Here is a 20,764-nt window from a genome sequence, read left to right as displayed (position 1 = left end):
CCTGGGGCAGACAACCAATTTATCTGTCTCCCTCATATTCAAGTCTCTCTCCTTCTCTCCCTCTCTCTAACTCTCTCTCTCTCTCTCTGTATGTGTGTGTTTCTTTTTCTTCCCCTCCCTACCTTCCACTCTGTCTAAAAATCAATGGCAAAAAAAATTCTCAAGTGAGGATTAACAAAAAAATTAAAATAAATAATATTGGTACAAATAGTCTTTTTTTCTAGGTCACCGAGCTCCTTCCCTTGCCTCTCAAACTTTTCTTTTTTGTCCTTTTACATCCGTTCTTGCTCCATCCTTCATTTCTACACAATTAGCAACATTTATTCCTACCATTCTTACTCTGCCCCCCTTTAATCTTTCCAATCAGGCAGTGGTCATTGAGCAACGAAGCCTCAGGTCAGGAGAGAAAGGAGCAGGGGACCAGCTGTGATGGCTTCAGGAATCCTGGTGAATATAAAGGAGGAGGTAACATGCCCCATCTGCCTGGAGCTCCTAACAGAACCCATGAGCCTGGACTGTGGGCACACATTTTGCCAAGCCTGCATCACTGCAAACAACAGGGACTCCATGATCAGCCAAGGAGAGAGCAGCTGCCCTGTGTGCAGGATCAGTTACCAGCCTGAGAACCTGCGTCCCAATCGAAATGTGGCCAACATTGTGGAGGCCCTTAGGGAGGTCAAGTTGAGCCCACAGGAGGAGCAAAAGACAGATCTCTGTGTGCGCCATGGGGAAAAACTCCTGCTCTTCTGCCAGGAGGATGAGAAAATCATTTGCTGGCTTTGCGAGCGGTCTCGAGAGCACCGTGGTCACCACACCTTCCTCATAGAGGAGATTGCCCAGAAGTACAAGGTAATAGACTGGGATGGAGGAAAGACAGGGCAGAAAATAGCACTTGATGAGAAATCTCAACTTTTGTATTTCACTGTAATTATCTTGCCACCACAGTCCTGGAGCCTGTGATCACTTTTCTTCCTATGTTCACCTTCCAAGGCCTGAAGGACATTTCTATACATTCCACACAATTACATATGATGAGCAGACTCTAAAGGAGAGTAGGTGTTTTCAGACTTTGTGCTAGTAGGTAGAGGTTTGGTGCACAAGCAAAGCTGTCATCATCCCTTTAGACATGAGGGGTAACTGGGCAGCTGGGTGGATGGAGACCTAAGTTCTTTCCTTAATACAGGATCAAGTGTTTTCTTCTAGGGCAGTGGTTCTCAACCTTTCTAATGCCACGACCCTTTAAAACAGTTCCTCATGTTGTGGTGACCCCTAACCATAAAAGTGTTTTTGTTGCTACTTCTTAACTGTAATTTTGTTACTGTTGTGAATTGTAATGTAAATATCTGATATGCAGGATGTATTTCCATTGATACAAATTGAACATAATTAAAGCGTAGTGATTAATCACAAAAACATTATGTAATTATATATGTGTTTTCCCATGGTCTTATGTGACCCCTGTGAAAGGGTCGTTTGACCCCCAAAGGGGTCTCAACCCACAGGTTGAGAACTGCCGTTCTAGGGCAAAGAGAACCAGTCTTCTCTTGACATAGTAATGGTGACTTCTATCATCTGAGTCTTAAAGAACACATAACCACTTCACATTTCCTTCTAATCACAGATTCTAATAGTCATTTTGAAGATTGTTTAGAGATGAACCTGATTTCTTCCCAGTAAACCTCTCTTCTGATGAGGAGAGAGCCCATAGCTTAACCCTGAAGTGAATCCTCTCCCATAGGAAAAGCTCCAGGCAGCTCTGGACAGGCTGAAGGCAGAGCAGCAGAAAGCTGAAAAGTTGGATGATGACCTTGAAGAAGAGAGAACTTCCAAGAAGGTAGGAGGAGACTCTTTCTGGTAATTAACCAAGAATCTGGGCATGACTTTGGGTTTTAGTCACAAGGACCCCCCTTCCTTCTTGTTTTCTGACAGTTGATATGTCCAGAGTCATTCATCAGCCATTCTTTATCCTTTCCCTGGGAGAAATAGGGCTGGAAATAAGCATGTCACACAAATAATGCAGATATTTGGAGGTTAGTTATTACCATATATAGACTCTCTGGTGAGGATGGTAGTGAATTTTACATTCATTTATCTTTTTTTTTTTTTTTTTGAGCCTTAAACTCTTCCAGGGAAGACAGTTACCAATGGTTCATGGCTCTGTCGCAGGTGCTCAACTTAGGCTGGGGGTGGGGTGGGGTGAGGAGTAATGCATGGAAGTATGACTGTCCAGGGCAGCTCTGTGAGAGCTGAGCCACACCCAGGTGTCCCATTTGGTTCAGGGTTGGCCTCAATAACGTAGACATGAGGGTATTGTTTAGGAATGTGATGAAGATGAAATAATGGGAAAATCAGCCTCCCCAAGAATTGCTCCTCTGCTTCCATCTCTCTTCCCTCTGAGAACATCCAAATCAAATACTTCCTTTTCTGGATCCCACTCTGCCTGATAACCTGAGTCCCTGTCTTTCTTTCTCATTCCTGAAGGATCAGATAGAACATGAGTTAAAAAGTGTCCAGGATTATTTTAAACAACTGAGAGGTATCCTGGCCAGTGAGGAGCAAAAGGAGCTGCAAAGGCTGGAGAAGGAGGCGGCAGAGAATCTCGATGACCTGGCTCAGGCTGAGGGTGAGCTGGCCCAGCAGAGGAAGTTGTTGAGAGACCTCATCTCAGATCTGGAGCATCGGTTGCAGGGGTCAGCAGTAGAGATGCTGCAGGTAAGACTTAGAAATAAGCCCCAGCATCTGAACTTAAGGAAAATTAAGACTAAGTTTCCTTCTCTGCTGTGTGGCTGTTGTTTGTGGTGTTGCCACTGAGGTTCCATTGGTCTTGCAGTGACCCTTCCCTGCATCTGTTTCAGAGGTTATTGGAATTGTTGAATGCATGAACAAAAGTGAAAAATCTGGTTCTTATTAATGTATCAATTAAAGTATAAAATTGACTGTGAAGAGAAGATTCATTGTGTTCTGTAGGCCCCTGTGTCTGTGATCTAACCTAGAACTTTATTTAGTATCTCTTCATGATCCAAGAATTGTTGTTTTTCTTTTTAGAATAAGTTGAAATTTTTCTGTCTTTTCTGAATTTTCTGAATAAACAATTGTGATGGATTGGCATTATTTATTTTTTAATTATTCAGTTGATTCACCAGTGAAACCATCTCACTCTGAAATTTATGTTTTTTGAAAAAGTTTACAATATTTTTTTTTACTTGTATTAGGTTTTCTCAGGTTTTTAAAAAAATATTTCTTGAGTCAGTTGTGGATAATGTCCATCTTTATAGAAATTTGTCCATTTTAAGTGGTCAGATTCATAAGCATGAAATTAATCATTATAATTTATTAAAATATTTTTCATTTCTACAATACTAACAATAATGGCTCCTTTTATTCCTGATTTTGTGATTATTTTTGGCCAAGTAAGTTACCGTTGGTCAAGGTCATTGATTTTTGTTTGTTTGTTTTTAATATATTTTTATTGATTTTAGAGAGGAAGACAGAAGGAGAGAGTTAGAAAAATCAATGAGAAGTGAGAATCATTGATCGACTACCTTCTGCACACCCCTACTGGGGATCGATCCTACAACCCGGGCATATGCCTTTGACAGGAATTGAACCCAGGACCCTTCAGAGCACAGGGCAGCACTCTATCCAGTGAGCCAAACCACCGAGAGCTCATTGGTGTTTTTTAAGAATAAATTTTAATGTTATTTATTTATTTATTTATTTATTTATTGTTGACCTTTCTATATCACAGGTTTCTGCTCTCATTTATATATAATCCTCTGTGTGTATATATGCAAATGCACATTTATATATGAGAGTGTGTGTTTCTGTGTGGGTGCATTGTATTTAATTTGTTCTTCTTTTTCTAGTTTCTTAAAGTGAGAATTTTTTGTTTATTTTATTTTGTTAATCTTCACCTTAGGGTATTTTTTCCATTGATTTTTAGAGAGTGAAAGGGAGGGAGGGAAGCAGATAAGGAGGGAGGGAGGGAGGAAGGGAGGGAGGGCCGACACTCTTACCACTGAGCTACACCAGCCAAGGGTTAAAGTAGGAATTTTGACCACTGATTGACAGTCTTTTCTCTTATAGTTTTTAATGTTATAAATGCATTGTTTTAGCTATATCCCATATTTTGGGATTATTTGCTCAATCGTTTGTTTTTTATTGATTTCAGAGAGAAAGTGAGAGGGAGAGAGAGAGATAGAAACATCAATGATGCGAGACAATCACTGATCAGCTATCTCTTGCATGCCCCCTACTGGAGATGGAGCCTGCAACCCTGGTGTGTGCCCTGACTGGGAATTGAACCCCGACCTTCTAGTTCATAGGTCAGCCCTTAAGCACTGAGCTCCACCTGCTGGGCCTTGATATTTTGAATCAATTTAACTTTTTTTCAAATTTTCTTTGTTATTTTTATCTTAACCATTGAAATATTTGAAATGGTGCTTTTTAATGTACAAACACCTGGTGATTTTTTACTTTTTTTTCTGCTGCGTGTTTTAAATTTAATTCCTTTCTAATCAGAAAGCATATGCTTTATTATTTCAACCTTATAGATGTATTGACTTGCTTTTTCTACTAAAATATTATATGTCCACATTTGTTATGTGAATTTGAAAATAATTGGAAGAGTGTATTGATTGGGTGAAAGGGTCTTTAGCTGTCAGGTGGAGCTGGTTGACAATGTAGGTCAAGTCTTCTACATCATGATGATTTTCTTATTTACATTTTTGCTTTTAATTTTCTCTTTTTCTTAAGTCTCTTTAACCTTTCTGATAATACTTACTAGAGGCCCGGTGCACAAAAATTTGTGCACTCGGGGGTAGGGGGCGTCCCTCAGCCCAGCCTGTGCTCTCTCGCAGTCTGGGACACCTTGTGGGTGACCACTTGCTGGCTTAGGCCTGCTTCCCAGGGGATTGGGCCTGAGCTGGCAATCAGACATCACTCTGGCAGCCCGGCAGCCCTCGGGGGATGCCCACTTGCCAGCAGGGAGCAGACCTAAGCTGCAGTCAGACATCCTTAGCGCTGCTGAGGAGGCAGGAGAGGCTCCCACTACCACCGCTGTACTGGCAGCCATCAGCCTGGCTTGTGGCTGAGAAGAGCTCCCCACTGTGAGAGTGACTGACCACCAGAAGGCAGCTCCTGCATTGAGCGTCTGCCCCCTGGTGGTCAGTGTGTTTCATAGTGACCAGTGATTCCCAGTCTTTCTGCTGTTTGGGTCAATTTACGTATTACCCTTTGACTCTATAGGATAGAGGTCTGGTGCACGGGTGGGGGCTGGCTGGTTTGCCCTGAAGGGTGTCACAGATCATGGTGGGCGTCCCGCTTCGACGCCTGGCAAGCCTGGATGATGGGCTGATGGCTGTTTCAGCTGGTTACACCCCCTTTAGGGTGGGGGTCCCCACTGGGGTGCCTAGCCAGCCTGGGTGAGGGGCTGAGGGCCATTTTTTTTCTTTTTTTTAATTCTGGGATTTATTTACCTTCTATGGCTGTCACTGGAGCTGAGAGCCAGCTCCAGCTCTGAGGCTGTGGCTGGCTGAAACAGGTTTCTGGGTTTGTTTAGCTCTGTAATTGAAACTCTGTTGCTATCACTGGCGCTCTAAGCTCTGAGCCCGCTGGCGGCTGAAAGCAGGTTTCTGGGTTTGTTTAGCTTCTATAATTGCAACATTATTGCATCTGGAGCTCAGAGCTCGGCTGCGGCAGGTGGGGAACCTTGGCTTCCTCCGTCACTGGAGCAAGCAAGCCTCATGTTCGCTTCAGCTGTGTGGCTGCCAGCCACCATCTTTGTTGGCAGTTAATTCGCATATCTCGCTGATTAGCCAATGGGAAGGGTAGGGAAGTTATGGTTAATTACCATGTTTCTCTATTATTAGATAGGATTTGGTGGTGATTATCTCCTTGAGCTTTTTCTTATCTAGGAAGCTCTTTATGTCTCCTTCAATCCTATCTAATAATACACAAACATGGTAATTGACCGTCCCTTTGCTACACCTCCCATTGGCTAATCAGCGTGATATGCAAATTAACCGCCGACAAAGATGGCGGCTAATTTGCATACTGCAGACAGGGTGGAACAGCATAGCCACCAGCACAAGAGCTGCCATCCAGGCCCCCATGTGCAACCCCAGAAGTCGCCTGCCTGCTGCCCGTGATTGGATCTGATCCCAGGCTGAGGGCCAGCTCCAGAAGCCCCAGAAGCTGCCCAGAAGCCTTTGATTGGGGGGAGATGGGCGTCAGGCCTGGGCAGGGAGCAGAACCGTCAATCGGAGGGCTCTGGGGTGTTCCCTGCCCAGTCCTGACCCCTGGGCCAGAGGCGTCAGGCTTGGGCATAGGGCAGACTGGCTGATGGGGAGGACATCCCCTGAGGGCTCCCAGTATGTGAGAGGGGGAAGGCTGGGATGAGGGGCTCCCCCCCCCCAAGTGCACGAATTTCGTGCACCAGGCCCCTAGTTTTAAATCATAGCCTGGCTAATAATAATAATAATAATAATAATAATAAATAATAGCCTTGCTGGGTAGAATAGTCTAGGTTGTAGATCTTTGCTTTCAATTACTTTGAATATTTCATGCCATTCCCTTCTAGCCAGCAAAGTTTGAGCTGAGGAATTAGTTGGGATTCTTACGGAGCCCCCTTATAGGTAACTAACTGCTTTTCTCCTGCCACTTTTAAGACTTTTTTCTTAGTATTTTTCATTCCTCACTGGGTGTTTTTTATGCTTTCTATCTCCTTTCTATGTTTCCTCTATCTTTGTTGAAGTTGTCAGTCAGATAATCTATTCTTCGCTAAGTTCATTGAGCATTCTTATAATCAGTGTTTAGAATTCTGCATTTGGTAGATTGCTTGCCTCCATTTTGTTTAATTATTTTTCTGAAATTTTATCCTGATCTTTCATTTGGGACATGTTTCTTTGTCTCCTCATTCAGCTGCCTTCCTATGTTTATTTCAATGTGTTTGGTATATCTGCCACATCTCCCAACCTTGATAGAGTGGCCTTATGTAGTAGGCTTCCCTTGGGGCCCAGTGTTGCAGCTTGTGTTCATCTGAACCAGGTTCTCTAGGGGTGTCTAATGTTTGGGTTGTGGGTGCCTTCTTGTTGTAGTTGAACCTTGATTGCCATTTTCACATCAGTGTGTGGGACTGCCCCTCAAGCTGAGTTGGGGTCCCATTTCATAATCTACACCTGTGGGTGTGGTACCAGCCAGTTTCATTTTCCCTCTTACCAGCCTTGTGGTGACTTTTTAAAAAATATGTGTGGATTGATTTTAGAAAGAGGAAGTAAGAGGGAGAAACCTGTGATGAGAAACAAGGTCAGATGACTGAAAATAGTTAAAAATATGGAATAAACTTTTTAGACCCTGCAACACAGTAAATATTGTAATGTTTAGAATAGTGACCAAGTGGATATTGGTAACATGGACGAAGGCGTATAAAGGAGGAGGTAATTTGTTTGTTGAAAAATAATTTACATAGTAAATATCCTAAGTTACTGGTTCCTATGGCTTCTTTACTAGGCTTTATATTAACCTGCTCTCACATGATGACCATCTCTATTCCCACCAGAACCGGGGGGTGGAGAGGGGAGATGTGTTGAAGTTTTGTTAGTGAAAGAGCTTATTACTTCATGACTTATAGTGTCTCTTTCCTCTTTAGGATGTGAAAGGCATTATGGAAAGGTATGTATGGGAGACCAGCGATGGTCTTTTTGTGCTGTAAAAAGTGTTTAAAGACATTAATGATACCTGGTGATTAATAAGAATAAACTATTGCTCAGGGCAGAAACATTTGGATGTAGTTTTATCTTAAATTTCTGTCAAATATGCCTTGTGTATTCTATACCTATTGACAATGAACCAGATTTTATGTAGGTAATTTACGTGAAGGGAGTTGCAAAGTTTGGGTTAGTAGCAGTTAAACATAAGATGTTACAGTATCAGACCCATCTAACTTCATACATTCTATGCATTCAGCATGCCTGTATTTAACTCAGATTTTCACATGTAACAGGTGATGCATTGACCATGGGAATGTCATGACTTCTTTACCTCCTAAGCACTCAGATTTTGAGATAACTCCTTTATATTTAAATTTCTTTTCTCTGAATAGAAGATACGGTTTTCTTTATTTTCCAAAAGCAGACTTGCATATCAAGGAATATTTTTACCCTGGGAAAAACAGTTGATCCATCTTGGTCATGCACTTTTGAAATCCGAATGGAAGGGCAGCATCTTTGTGCCTGAATTTGAACACCTACTTGGCTGCATTAATCTATTCCAAACACATGAAATTCAGACCACTAGTAGTATAGCATTCATAATATCTTCCTTTCCAAGTGTTATATTTTTTCCCAGAAGACTGCAATCTCAGATGTAGTTCTGGAGGCCTCCTACTGGGCAGTGGAATTCAAAGGTCTTTGTTCTTCCCAGACAGTATTCCCACACTTGATATATCTCAAGCATAAGGAACCACATTCTGCATCCTCACATTCTTGTCATATTTTCTGGGAATCTACATCCATGTCACAACTTTTACTTATACTAATTTATTTCAAGGTACCAAGTTTTGCGTTTTAAAGAAATTCACTATGGCACATAATTTCATATGATTTTTAGGAGTTAGAAAGGGAGAGGATAGTTATCATTGTGAAAGGAATAAACTGCTTCTAAGAGGTCTGTTCCTTTCCAAGGGCAGACAGCAGTCAACGGGGAAAGTGGATTGAGCACATTTCTTCTGGTGCCAAGATCAGAAGTCTACTCTCTCCTTTCTCAGGGGTCCATGAATGGGGGTCAAGTACTCCTTGGGGTGAGTAGATAAAATCAGTGGTTTTGGAGAGACAAAAATTCAGAGGTGTGTGGATCTATCTTGTTGTCTCTAGGAGTAAGACCTTCACTCTGAAGAAGCCAAAAACCCTCCCCATGAAGCAAAGGAGAGTGCTCCAAGCTCCTGACCTGGGAGGGATGCTACAAGTGTTTAATGGTGAGGAATGCTAGAGCAATGGATGGCTGTGAAATTGTTGTTATGGTTTGGGTTAAAGTTCAGGTTTAAGGTGTAGCTGGAGGAGAAATAAAAAGACAAATATTATATTCTGGTTAAAAGAGCATATTCAGTGGGGAGTGATCAATTGTCTTGTTCACCCCTATTCCATGCACTAACTTACATAAACCCCAGTCTTTCCCTGATATGGGGAGAAAATAGATGTTGATGCAGAACATTTTGCCTATATTTGATGTTATGGATTTTTTTCTAATTTCAGAACTGACAGATGTGCGATGCTACTGGGGTAAGGAGAAATCACAATATCACAAAGTCACCTTGTCCTCATTTTCTTTTAGAATTTTGCATTTTCTGCTAGGTCTCTGGTATAATGACCCAGGTTTTCCCTCCCAACACCCACATATGTGTTATATTTCTTCAGTGAGTTATGCTCCTCAAGAACCAAATCAAATCCTTCCCATTTCCCACTCATTTTATTCTCAAAACTCTCTTACAATGTCATAAAGTATATCAGATTCCTCACCCAACCCTGTAATTTTTCTACAGTACACGTGACCCTGGATTATCCCATGGATAAATCAAATATTGTCATTTCTGAGGATCGGAGACAAGTGAGACCTGGCAATTCTTCGTTACTCAGAGGTGATAATGAGGATTATGGTGTCCTGGGATCACCTTCTATCACATCAGGGAAGCATTACTGGGAGGTGGATGTGTCACAGAAACGTGCCTGGATTATGGGGGTATATGGACGAAAACTCTTTGGCTTCTTTCACAAGGAATTTCGAAGAGAATCTATAAATAGAAAGCTTTTATGCTCTAGATTTCAACCTAAATATGGCTACTGGGTTATAGGGCTACAGAACGATTCTGAATATAAGGCTTTTGTGGATTCTGACTCCTCTGACCCCACGACCTTAACCCTGTTCCTGAGTGTTCCTCCCCGTCGTGTTGGGGTTTTCCTAGACTATGATGCTGGCACTGTCTCCTTTTTTAATGTCACTAACCATGGGTTTCTCATCTATAAATTCTCTTCATGTTCCTTTTCTCAGAAAATGTTTCCATATTTCAATCCTGTGAAATGCACTGCCCCCATGACACTGTGTTCTCCAGGCTCTTAAACCTCTTACACCTTCACCCACTTCTCTGGAGTGTCTCCTGCGATGGGTGCATCTAATGAGCTGAGCTCACCTGCACTGTTCTTACTATCTTTTCTGGGCTTGTTTTTTTTTCCCCCCCATTTGAACACCCTTCATTCATCAATAAGGTGTACAATTTGCCTCTTGCCATAGTTTCCCCAAAGTATTATTTGCATTCATAGAGAATCTTAATTCATCACTTTTATCATCTCAAGGAAAATGACTAATGCCTCATAACAAAAAGGCATGTATGGAGGTAACAGCTCTACCAAGTTCAAAAATCTCATGTCCTCTCCCGCTGACTGAGAAGATGAAGGAAAGCTTTTCAACAACTTTTATTGAAGACTTGAATAAAAGTCATTCACTACAGAATGAATCCTCAGAGGTCTGTCTGTTTACCCATGATGTTTGTTATTCATCAAGGAGTGAAGAAGAAAATATTAAATATGGGTTTTTAAATTGATTTCTTAGAGAGAGAGGAAGGGAGAGGTAGAGAGAGATAGAAACATTGATGATAAAAAAACAAACAAACATTAAAGTGCTGTCTCCTGCATGCCACCTACTGAGGGTGGACCTTGTGTCCAGGAAATGTGCCATGACTGGGAATGGCACCAGCGGCCTCTTGGTGCATGGGTCGATGCTCAACCACTGAGCAACATCAGCCAGGCAATAAGAAAATATCATAAATAATACGCACTAAGAGTGTAAGTTCTGTGTCCTCATTTCTGAGTTCACATCCAATTTCTCCAAATATGCACAGTGTATTTTGAATAAAATACCTGAATGCCAATTTGTTTTCTTTAAATAATCCTGGCAATAAAACCATACCATAGTTAGTATCCCTGTGAGAAGAAAAATGTCATTAAGTATATAACATGTAAGTGTCTCAACTGAATAAATATTTCTCCACTAATTACTGAGAAATCTAAACTGTCAGTGTGTCATGAAACAGGTTTTGCCTTCAAGGACACAAGGGTAGTATTTTATATATATTTTATTGATTTTTTATGGAGAGGAAGGGAGAGGGATAGAGAGTTAGGAACATTGATGAGAGAGAAACATCCATCAGCTGCCTCCTGCACACCCCCCACTGGGGACATGCCCGCAACCCAGGTACATGCCCTTGACCGGAATCGAACCCGGGACCCTTCAGTCCACAGGCCGACGCTCTATCCACTGAGCCGAACCAGCTAGGGCACAACGGTACTTTTTACCAAAGTCTCATGTTTCAGATACAAGATATAGCTGTGCTGTTGTCTAGAATACTCCAGCTCTGCCAGTGTTAGTCAAGACTGTGTGTATGAATGAAAATTTTATTATAAGTCTGGTGTTACTGCATATTAGCCTTGATCAAATAATCTAAATTTTACACGATTCAGTTTCACATTTGTAAAATAATATGAAATTTACCTGATGTATTTTTGTGAAAATTAAAGCATAGAATATTTTCAGTAATTTCTTTCATGGCTAGCACATAATTAGTCATCAAGTATACTGTCGATTCATTTTTGTTTGCCTCTCATTATGATTGAAATAAATGATTTTAAAAATACATATTAGCTTACTTTCAACTTTACTATTCTTGCTTTGATTTAAGAAATATAAATAACTTGATGAAAGAATTGTGAACTCTAATGAAAAAGATAATCGATGAATAAAATGGAACCAGAAACAAGGAACAGACTAGGCAGTATCTGAGGGGAGGTGGGTGAGGGGTGACTGGATAAAGAAGGGAAGGGTGTTAGCTAAAGAACATATATGCATACCCCATGGACATGGACAATAGACTTGTGAAGACCAAAGGAGGGGGGTGTGGGAGAAGGTTAATGTGGGAAAAGGGAGGTTACAGGGCGATGACTATCTGCAACAATGTCAACATTAAAATTTTTAATAAAAAAAAGTTATTATTCACAGAAATGATTTAAGTACAATTGTGGGATTTCTTAACAGTGTTCTGTTGCCCAGTTCAGCCTTACTTTTGCCGTGAGGTTCAAATTTTCAGGAACAGGAGAAAAGCCAGTTCTCCAAAGTGATAGCAGGTGCATGATTTCGGCAATGAATATTCACACCATGCTTTTGTCTTTTGGAATTTTTATTCCCAAATCTGTCCTCAAAGAAGTAAAAGTTAAAATAAATACATTAATGAATTAACTAATCAATTAAAAGTGGTCTCTTGTCAATTATTATCTTCTCTCATCTCTGCATGGCCACAGGAATATCTAAATTCCTCACCCTGGATTATCATTGATGTAACAAGGGATTGCAAGGTGGATATTACAGTGTGTGTGTGTGTGTGTGTGTGTGTGTGTAAATTGATCTAAATTTTATATTTGACCTCTGCCTTCCTTACTCTCCATTGCTGTGATGCCTGGGGCTAATACATTGTACTTTAAATTTTATTTGGATATATTTTCAGTTCTGCTTTGATTGATGGTGCAAAAGGTCCAAGTGTTTCCCAAAGAAGTGGTGAAAGTGAACACTTACGGAGGTGTGAGTGTTTTCCAGGGAAAGGCTCCCCTTGAAGAGCACCATGTCTAAACCTCCATCCTCTTCCCACCTCCCAGTTGCTGGTAGCATGTCACTGCCACAAATGTACCACATTATGTCTGGAAGGCTTTTGTTTCTAGGTCAGAAACAAAAACTGGTGGTTAACTGAAGGGCTAGATCACATTTAATGGTGTTGTGGAAAAAATTTCTCAATTGGTGAAAAAAAGTTCTAAATAAAAGTTCTTAGTAGCTGCTATTTAAAAAGAACATTTTTTCCTAAAATTCTAAGGACAGATATTACCATTCAGCTCAAATATCAGAGCTCTATCACTGGTTATCTTCCCCATCACACTCTGCATTATGGAGGGCAGGTACCCAGACTTCTGGATCATGATTTTATCCCTAGTAAGTAGTTCAGGGCATGAAAATAGGATAAGCTTAACTAGTAGGTATAGAATTAAATTGAAATTACTAAGTATTTTGGAAGGCTGTGGAGTGTATCATTAGATTTTACATTCTTCTTATTTGAACATTCTTGCTAGAATAATCTGCAAAATGGATGAAAACATAAGAACATACTGAAGCATTGCCTTCCCTATGTGTCCTATGTTGTGACCTCCCATTGTTATTGTTCTTAAGTTTCTGTTTTGCTTCCTTTGTTTATTTTCCACTCCTATGAACTTAACTTTCATTTCTCACTCCGCTTCTGTGGGGGAACTCCTCTGTGGAGAGCTGGTCGCTGGCTTGGTGAGTGAACACTGACCAGACTTACAGCAGATCTCCTCCATAGAATTAAAACCAGCATATTTCCTGAAAGTAAGTGGGGCAGTTTCTGGGGACAAAGGACAGGAGGCTTTGGGGGAGCAGATTGACTGTGTTTGGTGTCTTAAATTGTGATTCTGAAGCTGCTTTGCTGACTGTCTCTGCTGAGGTGGCAGAAAAGCAGAATACTGTGTCTGGGGGAAGAGTGATTTTTAGAGAAGGAGCTGTTTAAAAGAGCTGTCTTATTTATTTTTTGGAGGGACCATTATTTCTCCAGGCTGAGTTACCTGATTTCCTCCTGTTAGGTTAAGTGGCTCAAGAGGCGGCATAAGAAATAGAGTCCAGTGAATCAGAAAAGAAAGGAAGGAAGGAAAGTTTATTCTGCGTCCCGGGGAGACCCAAGTACCCCCAAGGACAGGGCACGTGATTCACGCCAACAGGGAGGGGGGCGCTTTTTTTATACTGTGGTTGGGTGAAGGGCGGGGACATGAGCTGAGGTATTCAGCTGAGGAAGTTTCAGCTGCAGGGGGTCAGCAAGGTATTCAGGAAGGAGTCAGTATCTGTGTGGGGATCAGTGCTGATTCAGGGAGAAGCCAGTATCTGTGTCTGGCATGCTGATCTGTTAGAAATGCCAGGGGGAGTCCATTATCTCGTCACAGGTCTGCATGTATCTGATCCTGGGCTCTCTCTCTGGCCTAACATCTCCCTATTCTGTAGTCTTGGCTTTCTACCTTTCCAAGGTGAGCCAGAATACTCCTTTCCCAGAGAGCAAATCCCTCCCTGCTATTTGAAAGGGCGAGGGCTATGCCCTCCATCTTACCCTGGATCCTCCATGTTGGGGCAGAGGCCATGTGCTCAGAAGAGTGCCTTCTTCCTGGAAGCCCAGGCCCCTGCTGGCCACGCCCGGGATTTCTTTGAACTAACCAATGACAAGCAAGGGATGTGCGCGCCATAGAGATGACCACATCCTGTGTAACAAGACCCGACTTGCGCCTGGCCAATCGGCAGGGCCCACAGTCAGCTCCCCTCCCATCACTATTAAAGCCATGATTTTCTCATGGGTGGCACTCGGTTTCCGGTCGCTGCGTCGACTGGAGGCCCGGGTCGGGTTAGCTAACTCAATAAAGGACCTTCTGCTTTTGCATCGGACCGGCTCCCTGGCGTGGTTTCTTGGGGATCTTGAATTCTGGGCATAACACTATTCTCCAAGAGGCCTGTGAGATGAGCCCTGTTCTCCCTCTTCATAAAGCCCAAGCTCCTGGTGAGGCCAGCAGGAGTGAGAGCCCTTATCAGGAGGCGTGTGGGAGGCGTGGGCTCTTAGGGGCTCTGCCAGGGATCAGAACTTCTTGAAGCTGGTCCTCTTACTCTTTTGTTAAATTAGCATTATTTATTTATTTATGTATTTATTTTTACAAACCTTTATTCTTAAATGTACAATAAGCTCACAGACAACACTTCTTCATTCCAGCTGTATGTGGTAACAGATGTTATCATAAGGAATCCGGATGTTAAAACAGGAATGGAATTTAGGATCACCATTGCCCCAGGCACAAGGAACAGCTCATTTCTGGCCAGATTCCTTCATTTCATAAGTGTGTGTTTATTTTTGGTGGGGGGGGGGGGGGGAGGGGGAGGGAGGAGGGTGGCTTTCCCCTTGGCCTTTCCTTTCTGCTCCTCTTTTGCTATTGTAAAGCCTTATCTTCCTCACCCATCTCCTTGGCTGGTTTCTTTGGCTGCTTCAGGGGCGCTTTCTTGCTACCTTTGATACAGGACATGACAACTGACGCCCCTTCCCTGAATGCTGATCCTTTACTCTTGTCTTGATAACTTCTGGGAAGCTTCTGTTCCAGAAGAGCAAAGGAATACCAAGCAGGCTTCCTAGACAAAGGGAGGGACCCTTTCACTAGTGGTCTCCAGGAATAATTTCCAAATCAGAGTGAGGAAACACGCAGAGAGCCCGTCTATATATATCCCGCTGGGGTCTGTGTCTTGCAGATATGCTCCTTGCCCCTTTCATGGCCCTGCAGGGAGGCCCCCAGGAGTCAGGCCACATCCCATGGTCCCTCCAGCATAACAACCCTCCCCCACTCAGGGCAGTGCATTGCTCACAGTTTCTATGTCCAGACACACCTTGCAAGACCAGTTTCCTCCTCACTTTCCCAACCTTCCTGATAAGTGACCAGCCTTTGGCCAGCCTGATGAGAGAGGCTGGATGACCAGATTGCTGCCCATCTCTGTAGTCCCTGTAAGGTTCGTGACACAGGAAAACAAAGAGAGTCGAGTCAATCAGAAAGGAGGAAAAGAGAAGGTTTAATCTGCGTTCCCGTGTGAGACCCAGGAGCCCCAAAGGCAGGGCCAGTGAATTCATGCCAACAGGGAGGGAGGCACTTTTTTTTATACAGCTGTTTAGTGAGGGGCGGGGCCGGGGGGGGGTGGGAGGAGGGAAATGAGCTGAGGAAGTTCCCGCCACCAGTGTTGTCACAGATTCCAGGAAGGAGCCAGTATCTGTGTCGCCATCTGTCTGGCATGCTGAGCTGTTAGAAAATCAGGGAGGGTCCATTATCTCTGTCACCATCTGCCTTGCAGTGGCATGCATCCGCTCCTGGGCTTCCCTTTCACCTAACAGTCCCCATGTGGACACTTGCCCCTTAGAGGTCCAAGAAGAGGGAATTTATTCTCTCCTGAGGGCCATGGCTCAGTTACCTCAATGCACCCTATGACTCTCTGGTGTCCTCTGTTGCTTTAGAACCAGTTCTGAATCATCTTACACATTCCCTTCCTCTCTTATTATATTGACTCTTTACTCACTTTTCCCTTTGCATGCAGCTAGGAAAAGGAGTTAGTAATTTTTCAAAAGGAAGTCCACCTTTATCTCACCTTTGAGCAATTTGTACCTTGATCTCTGTGTTTACTTAGATTTTGATGTGTACTTTCTTTTCCTCCCTCATCTCAGAGATGATATATATCTGTTTTTTATACTGGAGACAAGATCCATGTCTGATGTATACTAACTGAATGCTCAGGGGCTATTCCAGGTCCCTCAAAACAGAAGAATGTAAATTTTTTATTAAGATCGCAATAACAAATGAATTCACCTGTGGTATAAAACTCATAATTTCTATAGAATGCACCCAAATGACTTCTTTGAAACAAATTGACCCGGCAGCTAGTGTCTCCATAAATTGCGAAAGTCCTATAAAAGGTTTAGCCAACATCCTTGAAACCTCTCCTGGTCAATAACCATCATTAAAAAGATGAACTTATTCTTGGCATCCTTATACTTGGGAACCTCAGAAAATTGCAATTCTTCCTATTCCTCTATATTCAGATTTCTGTCTTCTACCCCACCTCCTTCCATCAAGGTTTTAATCTGCACCACATTAATGAACTCCCCCAAGAGTTCTAGCACTCAGGGGTGGTGGCCCTGGAACGGGAATGAGGCATGGGCCCTCCCTCTCCTGTCAGCTCTGGCAGCCCAGCAGCAGCAGGGGGATGTGGCATGTACACTCAGGAACACTGACAGGTTAGAGGGAAATGGAGCCCTGCAATGGCAAGATAGAGGATGGAGCTCTAATGCCACCCAAACCCCAAAATCTCTGCCTCAGGCGAGTCCCACAGGCTTCCACTCCTCCAGCAGGAACGAGATCTCCTTCACACATGGTCTACCCGTGGTCGGCAAACAGCGGCTCGCAAGCCACGTGCGGCTCTTTGGCCCCTTGAGTGTGGCTCTTCCTAAGCCTTAGGAGTACCCCAATTAAGTTAATAACAATGTACCTACCTATATAGTTTCAGTTTAAAAAATTTGGCTCTCAAAAGAAATTTCAATCGTTGTACTGTTGATATTTGGCTCTGTTGACTAATGAGTTTGCCGACCAGTGGTCTAGGCAATTCTCAAACCTCAGCTTTTGAGTGGGTCCTTGTGCAAATACTATCAGTCCTTCAAGTCCTGTTTAGGAACCCTTTAACAGGGGAATCTCCTGTTCCCTATACCTCTATGGTGCTCCTGGGCATAAGCCTTGTTGGTTTTTGAAGACAGACATTTTTTGAGCTCAGGTCTCTGGCAAGAGTTAGGGCAGTGATGGCGAAACTATGACACGTGTGTGAGAGGTGAAATGCAAACTCATTTTTTTGGTTGATTTTTCTTTGTTAAATGGAATTTAAATATATAAAATAAATATAAAAAATATAAGTCTTTGTTTTACTATGGTTGCAAATATAAAAAAATTTCTATATGTGACACGGCACCAGAGTTAAGTTAGGGTTTTTCAAAATGCTGACACGCCGAGCTCAAAAGGATCACCATCACTGAGTTAGGGAGACTGATGTGGGCCACAAACCCCTCGGTCCTGAGGATGGACTTGGGCATTTGTTATATCCTTCCAGCATAGATACCACTCATGTTCCCTTATCTATCTGCCTGCCTGCTGGGGAGCCACAGAGTCACTGCTTAGGTAGTGGTGGGGTCAAACTCCTTGTGTGAGGACTCAAGTTCTTCTTCACTTTCCTCTTCTGTGTCCTGTGGCAGTAGCTGCTTTGACCTTAGCTTGTTGTAGCGCCACCATAAAAATAAATTCTGCAGCCCCAAGGCAGAATGCATGCTTTTCCTCTCTCCTCTACAGGCTCTTGGTGGGTCTCAGGATTTGTTGGATCTTGGATAGGATGAGAAATATTTGGAGGCTCTTACACCTTCTTTGGATTATGCTGGAGCCATACAATGATCTGTACCACCGTCTCTGCAGCCAGAGGCTAACTGCATGTGGCCTCTGGGCTATTTTCAGTATCTGGCCCACTAGCTGGAATACACTTCTGTTCTCCTTCAGCCTCATTCCTTATCAGGTTCCCTTCATGTATGATGAACATGGCATTAGTAGACAGTGTTAGCGGTCTAAATTCCTCTCCATGCAGCCTTTATAACTTTTCCCTCAGAGCACAGAGCAAAGGGAAAACTTATCTCATATTGAAGATCTTTCTTTAACCTTCCAACTTTGGCAACCATCAAGACATGGATATCTACTGAGATCTTTTCTTTCTTTGTTTATTGCTTCATAGTCCTATTTACTTGGCGTTCCTTAGAGAATCCTGAGCCTAAACTGTAGCCACAGGGCCATATTGAGTCCAGGTGGGAGAATGAGCAACACTGTTTCACCACTCTATAATGCCTTCCCTAACAGACCACCAGCGTCCTTTCTAATTTAAATGGTCATGACCATCTATGTGACCTGATAGTTGCCTACCAGGGTCACTTAGCTGAGCTGGAGATACAGGACAGGAGACTGGGCATGCTGACATTGGCTTCCTTAGCTGAGCTATTAGTGATGATATTCTCAGTGCTATAGAAAGTACTTCATTCCTGTGATCTCTCAGCCTTTTGAGAAGCCAGACTTAGTGGATGTGTGAGAAACCAACAACAGTATGTAAGCCTAGAGCTACAGTGCAAATTATGTTGTGAAAGCCAGTAAGCACAATGTCCAAGGGCCTAAAAGAGACACAGGTGGCTAAAATGTCACAATCCCCTTATGGAAAATGAAGTCTAAGCTTGTTATCTGGCACTTGAGGTCCATGGGAAGTCCTCCTAGTCCAATGCACTTTCCACATCAGTCTGATTTTGCTATCAACAATGTGGCCTTGAAGGCAGCAGAGCCTCCACTTTATTGTAGCCTCATGAGTTCTCCAGAAACAAAAACAAAAAGCCAACTTATTAGAAGAATTAGCCAACATTACCTCGATGGGAAGAAAGAGCCCAGGCTTGATGTTGCCCTTTTGTTACAAAGTATATAATAGAACTGCCAGTCTTTTTTTCTTACCTATGCCTATGTTTCACTCTTAGCCCCTGCTCCCCATTCCCTCACCTCCTTGTCCTGAAAGCTATCATCATGTCTCCTTGGAAGTTGTGCTTATATCCTACTCATCCTCTCAATTCTACTGAATCTATCTAATATTCCATAGCCCAACAGTGATCATTCCTTTTACTCTTGGAAAAGTGTCTGAAATGTTAGAAAATTGGTGAATTGTCAAAGGGCCATATGTCATTATCACTACAGGCTCATGTGATACCAAAAGCCTAGCAGTTTTCTCACACCAAAGACATTGGCATTTTCGAAATCAGACAAGGTGGTGCGTCTTCAATGAACAGGTCATTTCCTTTACCTAATACTTTTTTATTTCTCTCCCATATGTCATATTTCCATAATATTCAGCTTTCAGTTTAACCTTTATGTTTTCAAGTTAGAATTTCTGGATAGCTCTTTACCTGTCCCCATTATTTGATTTCCTAACACACACATTTCTCTAGTATTGTTTGTCATATCAGCTTGCATATAATTTGCTGTACTTTGCAAGTGAATGTCAGGGTCATAGGGGTTTGAACTTTCTGTTCAGACTCATTTTTTGTGTTTATGGGTATTAGTATTAGCATGTAATTTGTAGTGATGAAAAATTAGTTGAGCCCAGCCAGTGTTGCTCTGTAGTTGAGTATTGATCTATGAACCGGAGGTCATGGTTCGATTCCCTGTCAGGACACATGCCCAGATTGCAGGCTCGATCCCCAGTGTGGGACTTGCTGGAGGAAGCCTATCAATAATTCTCTTATCATTGATGTTTCTGTCTCTCTCTCCCTCTTCCTTCTTCTCTGAAATCAATAAAAAACATACATTAAAAAAAGAAAAATTAGTTGGATGACCTTGCCTAATATTTTGAGATTTCTTTCCAAAGACTGATATCTATTTCATCTGAATTTCTAATTTTTCAGATATGTTACTTGCATAATTCTAACGTATATTTCTCCTATCTCCCTTTACACACAATGAGGCTCCTATCAATGTCATTGGCAAATTTCCAGGAAAATGTGAAATGTTACCATTTATCAACGCAAGAATTCTCAGAATTCCTAAGTTACTTGTTTCACCTTTGATTAACTCAATAATGTAGGAACAGACCCCTGATAGGGACCTTGAACATAGTAGGTTCATTGCAACTCTGTGTATTGAAGATAAGATCCTTGTAAGTCACTTACTATCTCTATGTACAGATCTGATAAAGGGTTTGCTCTTGCCAGGTACACACAGTGTCACATATCATGTCAAAATAATAAGAGAAATCTTTTTTAACACACAGAAAATGATGGCAATCATTACACTGTAAATAAGCAAGTCAGAACAGGTCTTTCTGATAAAGGAACATGGAAGGAGATTCTTGACTGAAGTATGAGAAGGAATCCTACTGATACCAGGGGCAGCATTGCCTACTGAGAGAAGAGTGGGTGTAAAAGCCCAGACCCAAAAGTGGTTTGGTGAGTTTATTATTGAGGATGTGTTTGGTAAAGGAAAGAAGAAGGAGAGATGCTGGGTCACGCAAACATCTTTTCTTTGTAGAAAGGACCTCAGACCAT

At 42.4% G+C, this 20,764-nt stretch overlaps 2 protein-coding genes across 2 annotated transcripts; both read left to right on the top strand.

The window, feature by feature from the left end:
- Positions 1 to 429: 429 nt before the first annotated feature.
- LOC308525457 (tripartite motif-containing protein 5-like) lies at positions 430 to 7,711 on the top strand (the record flags this gene model as incomplete). Its single annotated transcript, XM_081100276.1, has 4 exons — positions 430 to 849; positions 1,739 to 1,834; positions 2,482 to 2,712; positions 7,649 to 7,711. The coding sequence occupies 4 exons, from the start codon at positions 430 to 432 to the stop codon at positions 7,709 to 7,711; spliced, it is 810 nt and encodes a 269-aa protein (XP_080956402.1).
- Positions 7,712 to 8,681: 970 nt separating this feature from the next.
- LOC308524140 (E3 ubiquitin-protein ligase TRIM34-like) lies at positions 8,682 to 10,496 on the top strand. The gene is made up of 3 exons (XM_081098288.1): positions 8,682 to 8,971; positions 9,249 to 9,275; positions 9,536 to 10,496. Exons 1-3 carry the CDS (start codon positions 8,911 to 8,913, stop codon positions 10,108 to 10,110), a joined length of 663 nt encoding a protein of 220 aa, XP_080954414.1. The 5' UTR covers positions 8,682 to 8,910; the 3' UTR covers positions 10,111 to 10,496.
- Positions 10,497 to 20,764: the final 10,268 nt, after the last annotated feature.

Source organism: Myotis nattereri, assembly GCF_964212035.1.
Source record: "Myotis nattereri genome assembly, chromosome: 9".
Classification (NCBI taxonomy): Eukaryota; Metazoa; Chordata; class Mammalia; order Chiroptera; family Vespertilionidae; genus Myotis; species Myotis nattereri.
Note: the sequence above shows the minus strand (reverse complement) of the source record. Positions and strands in the feature narration are given on the sequence as shown.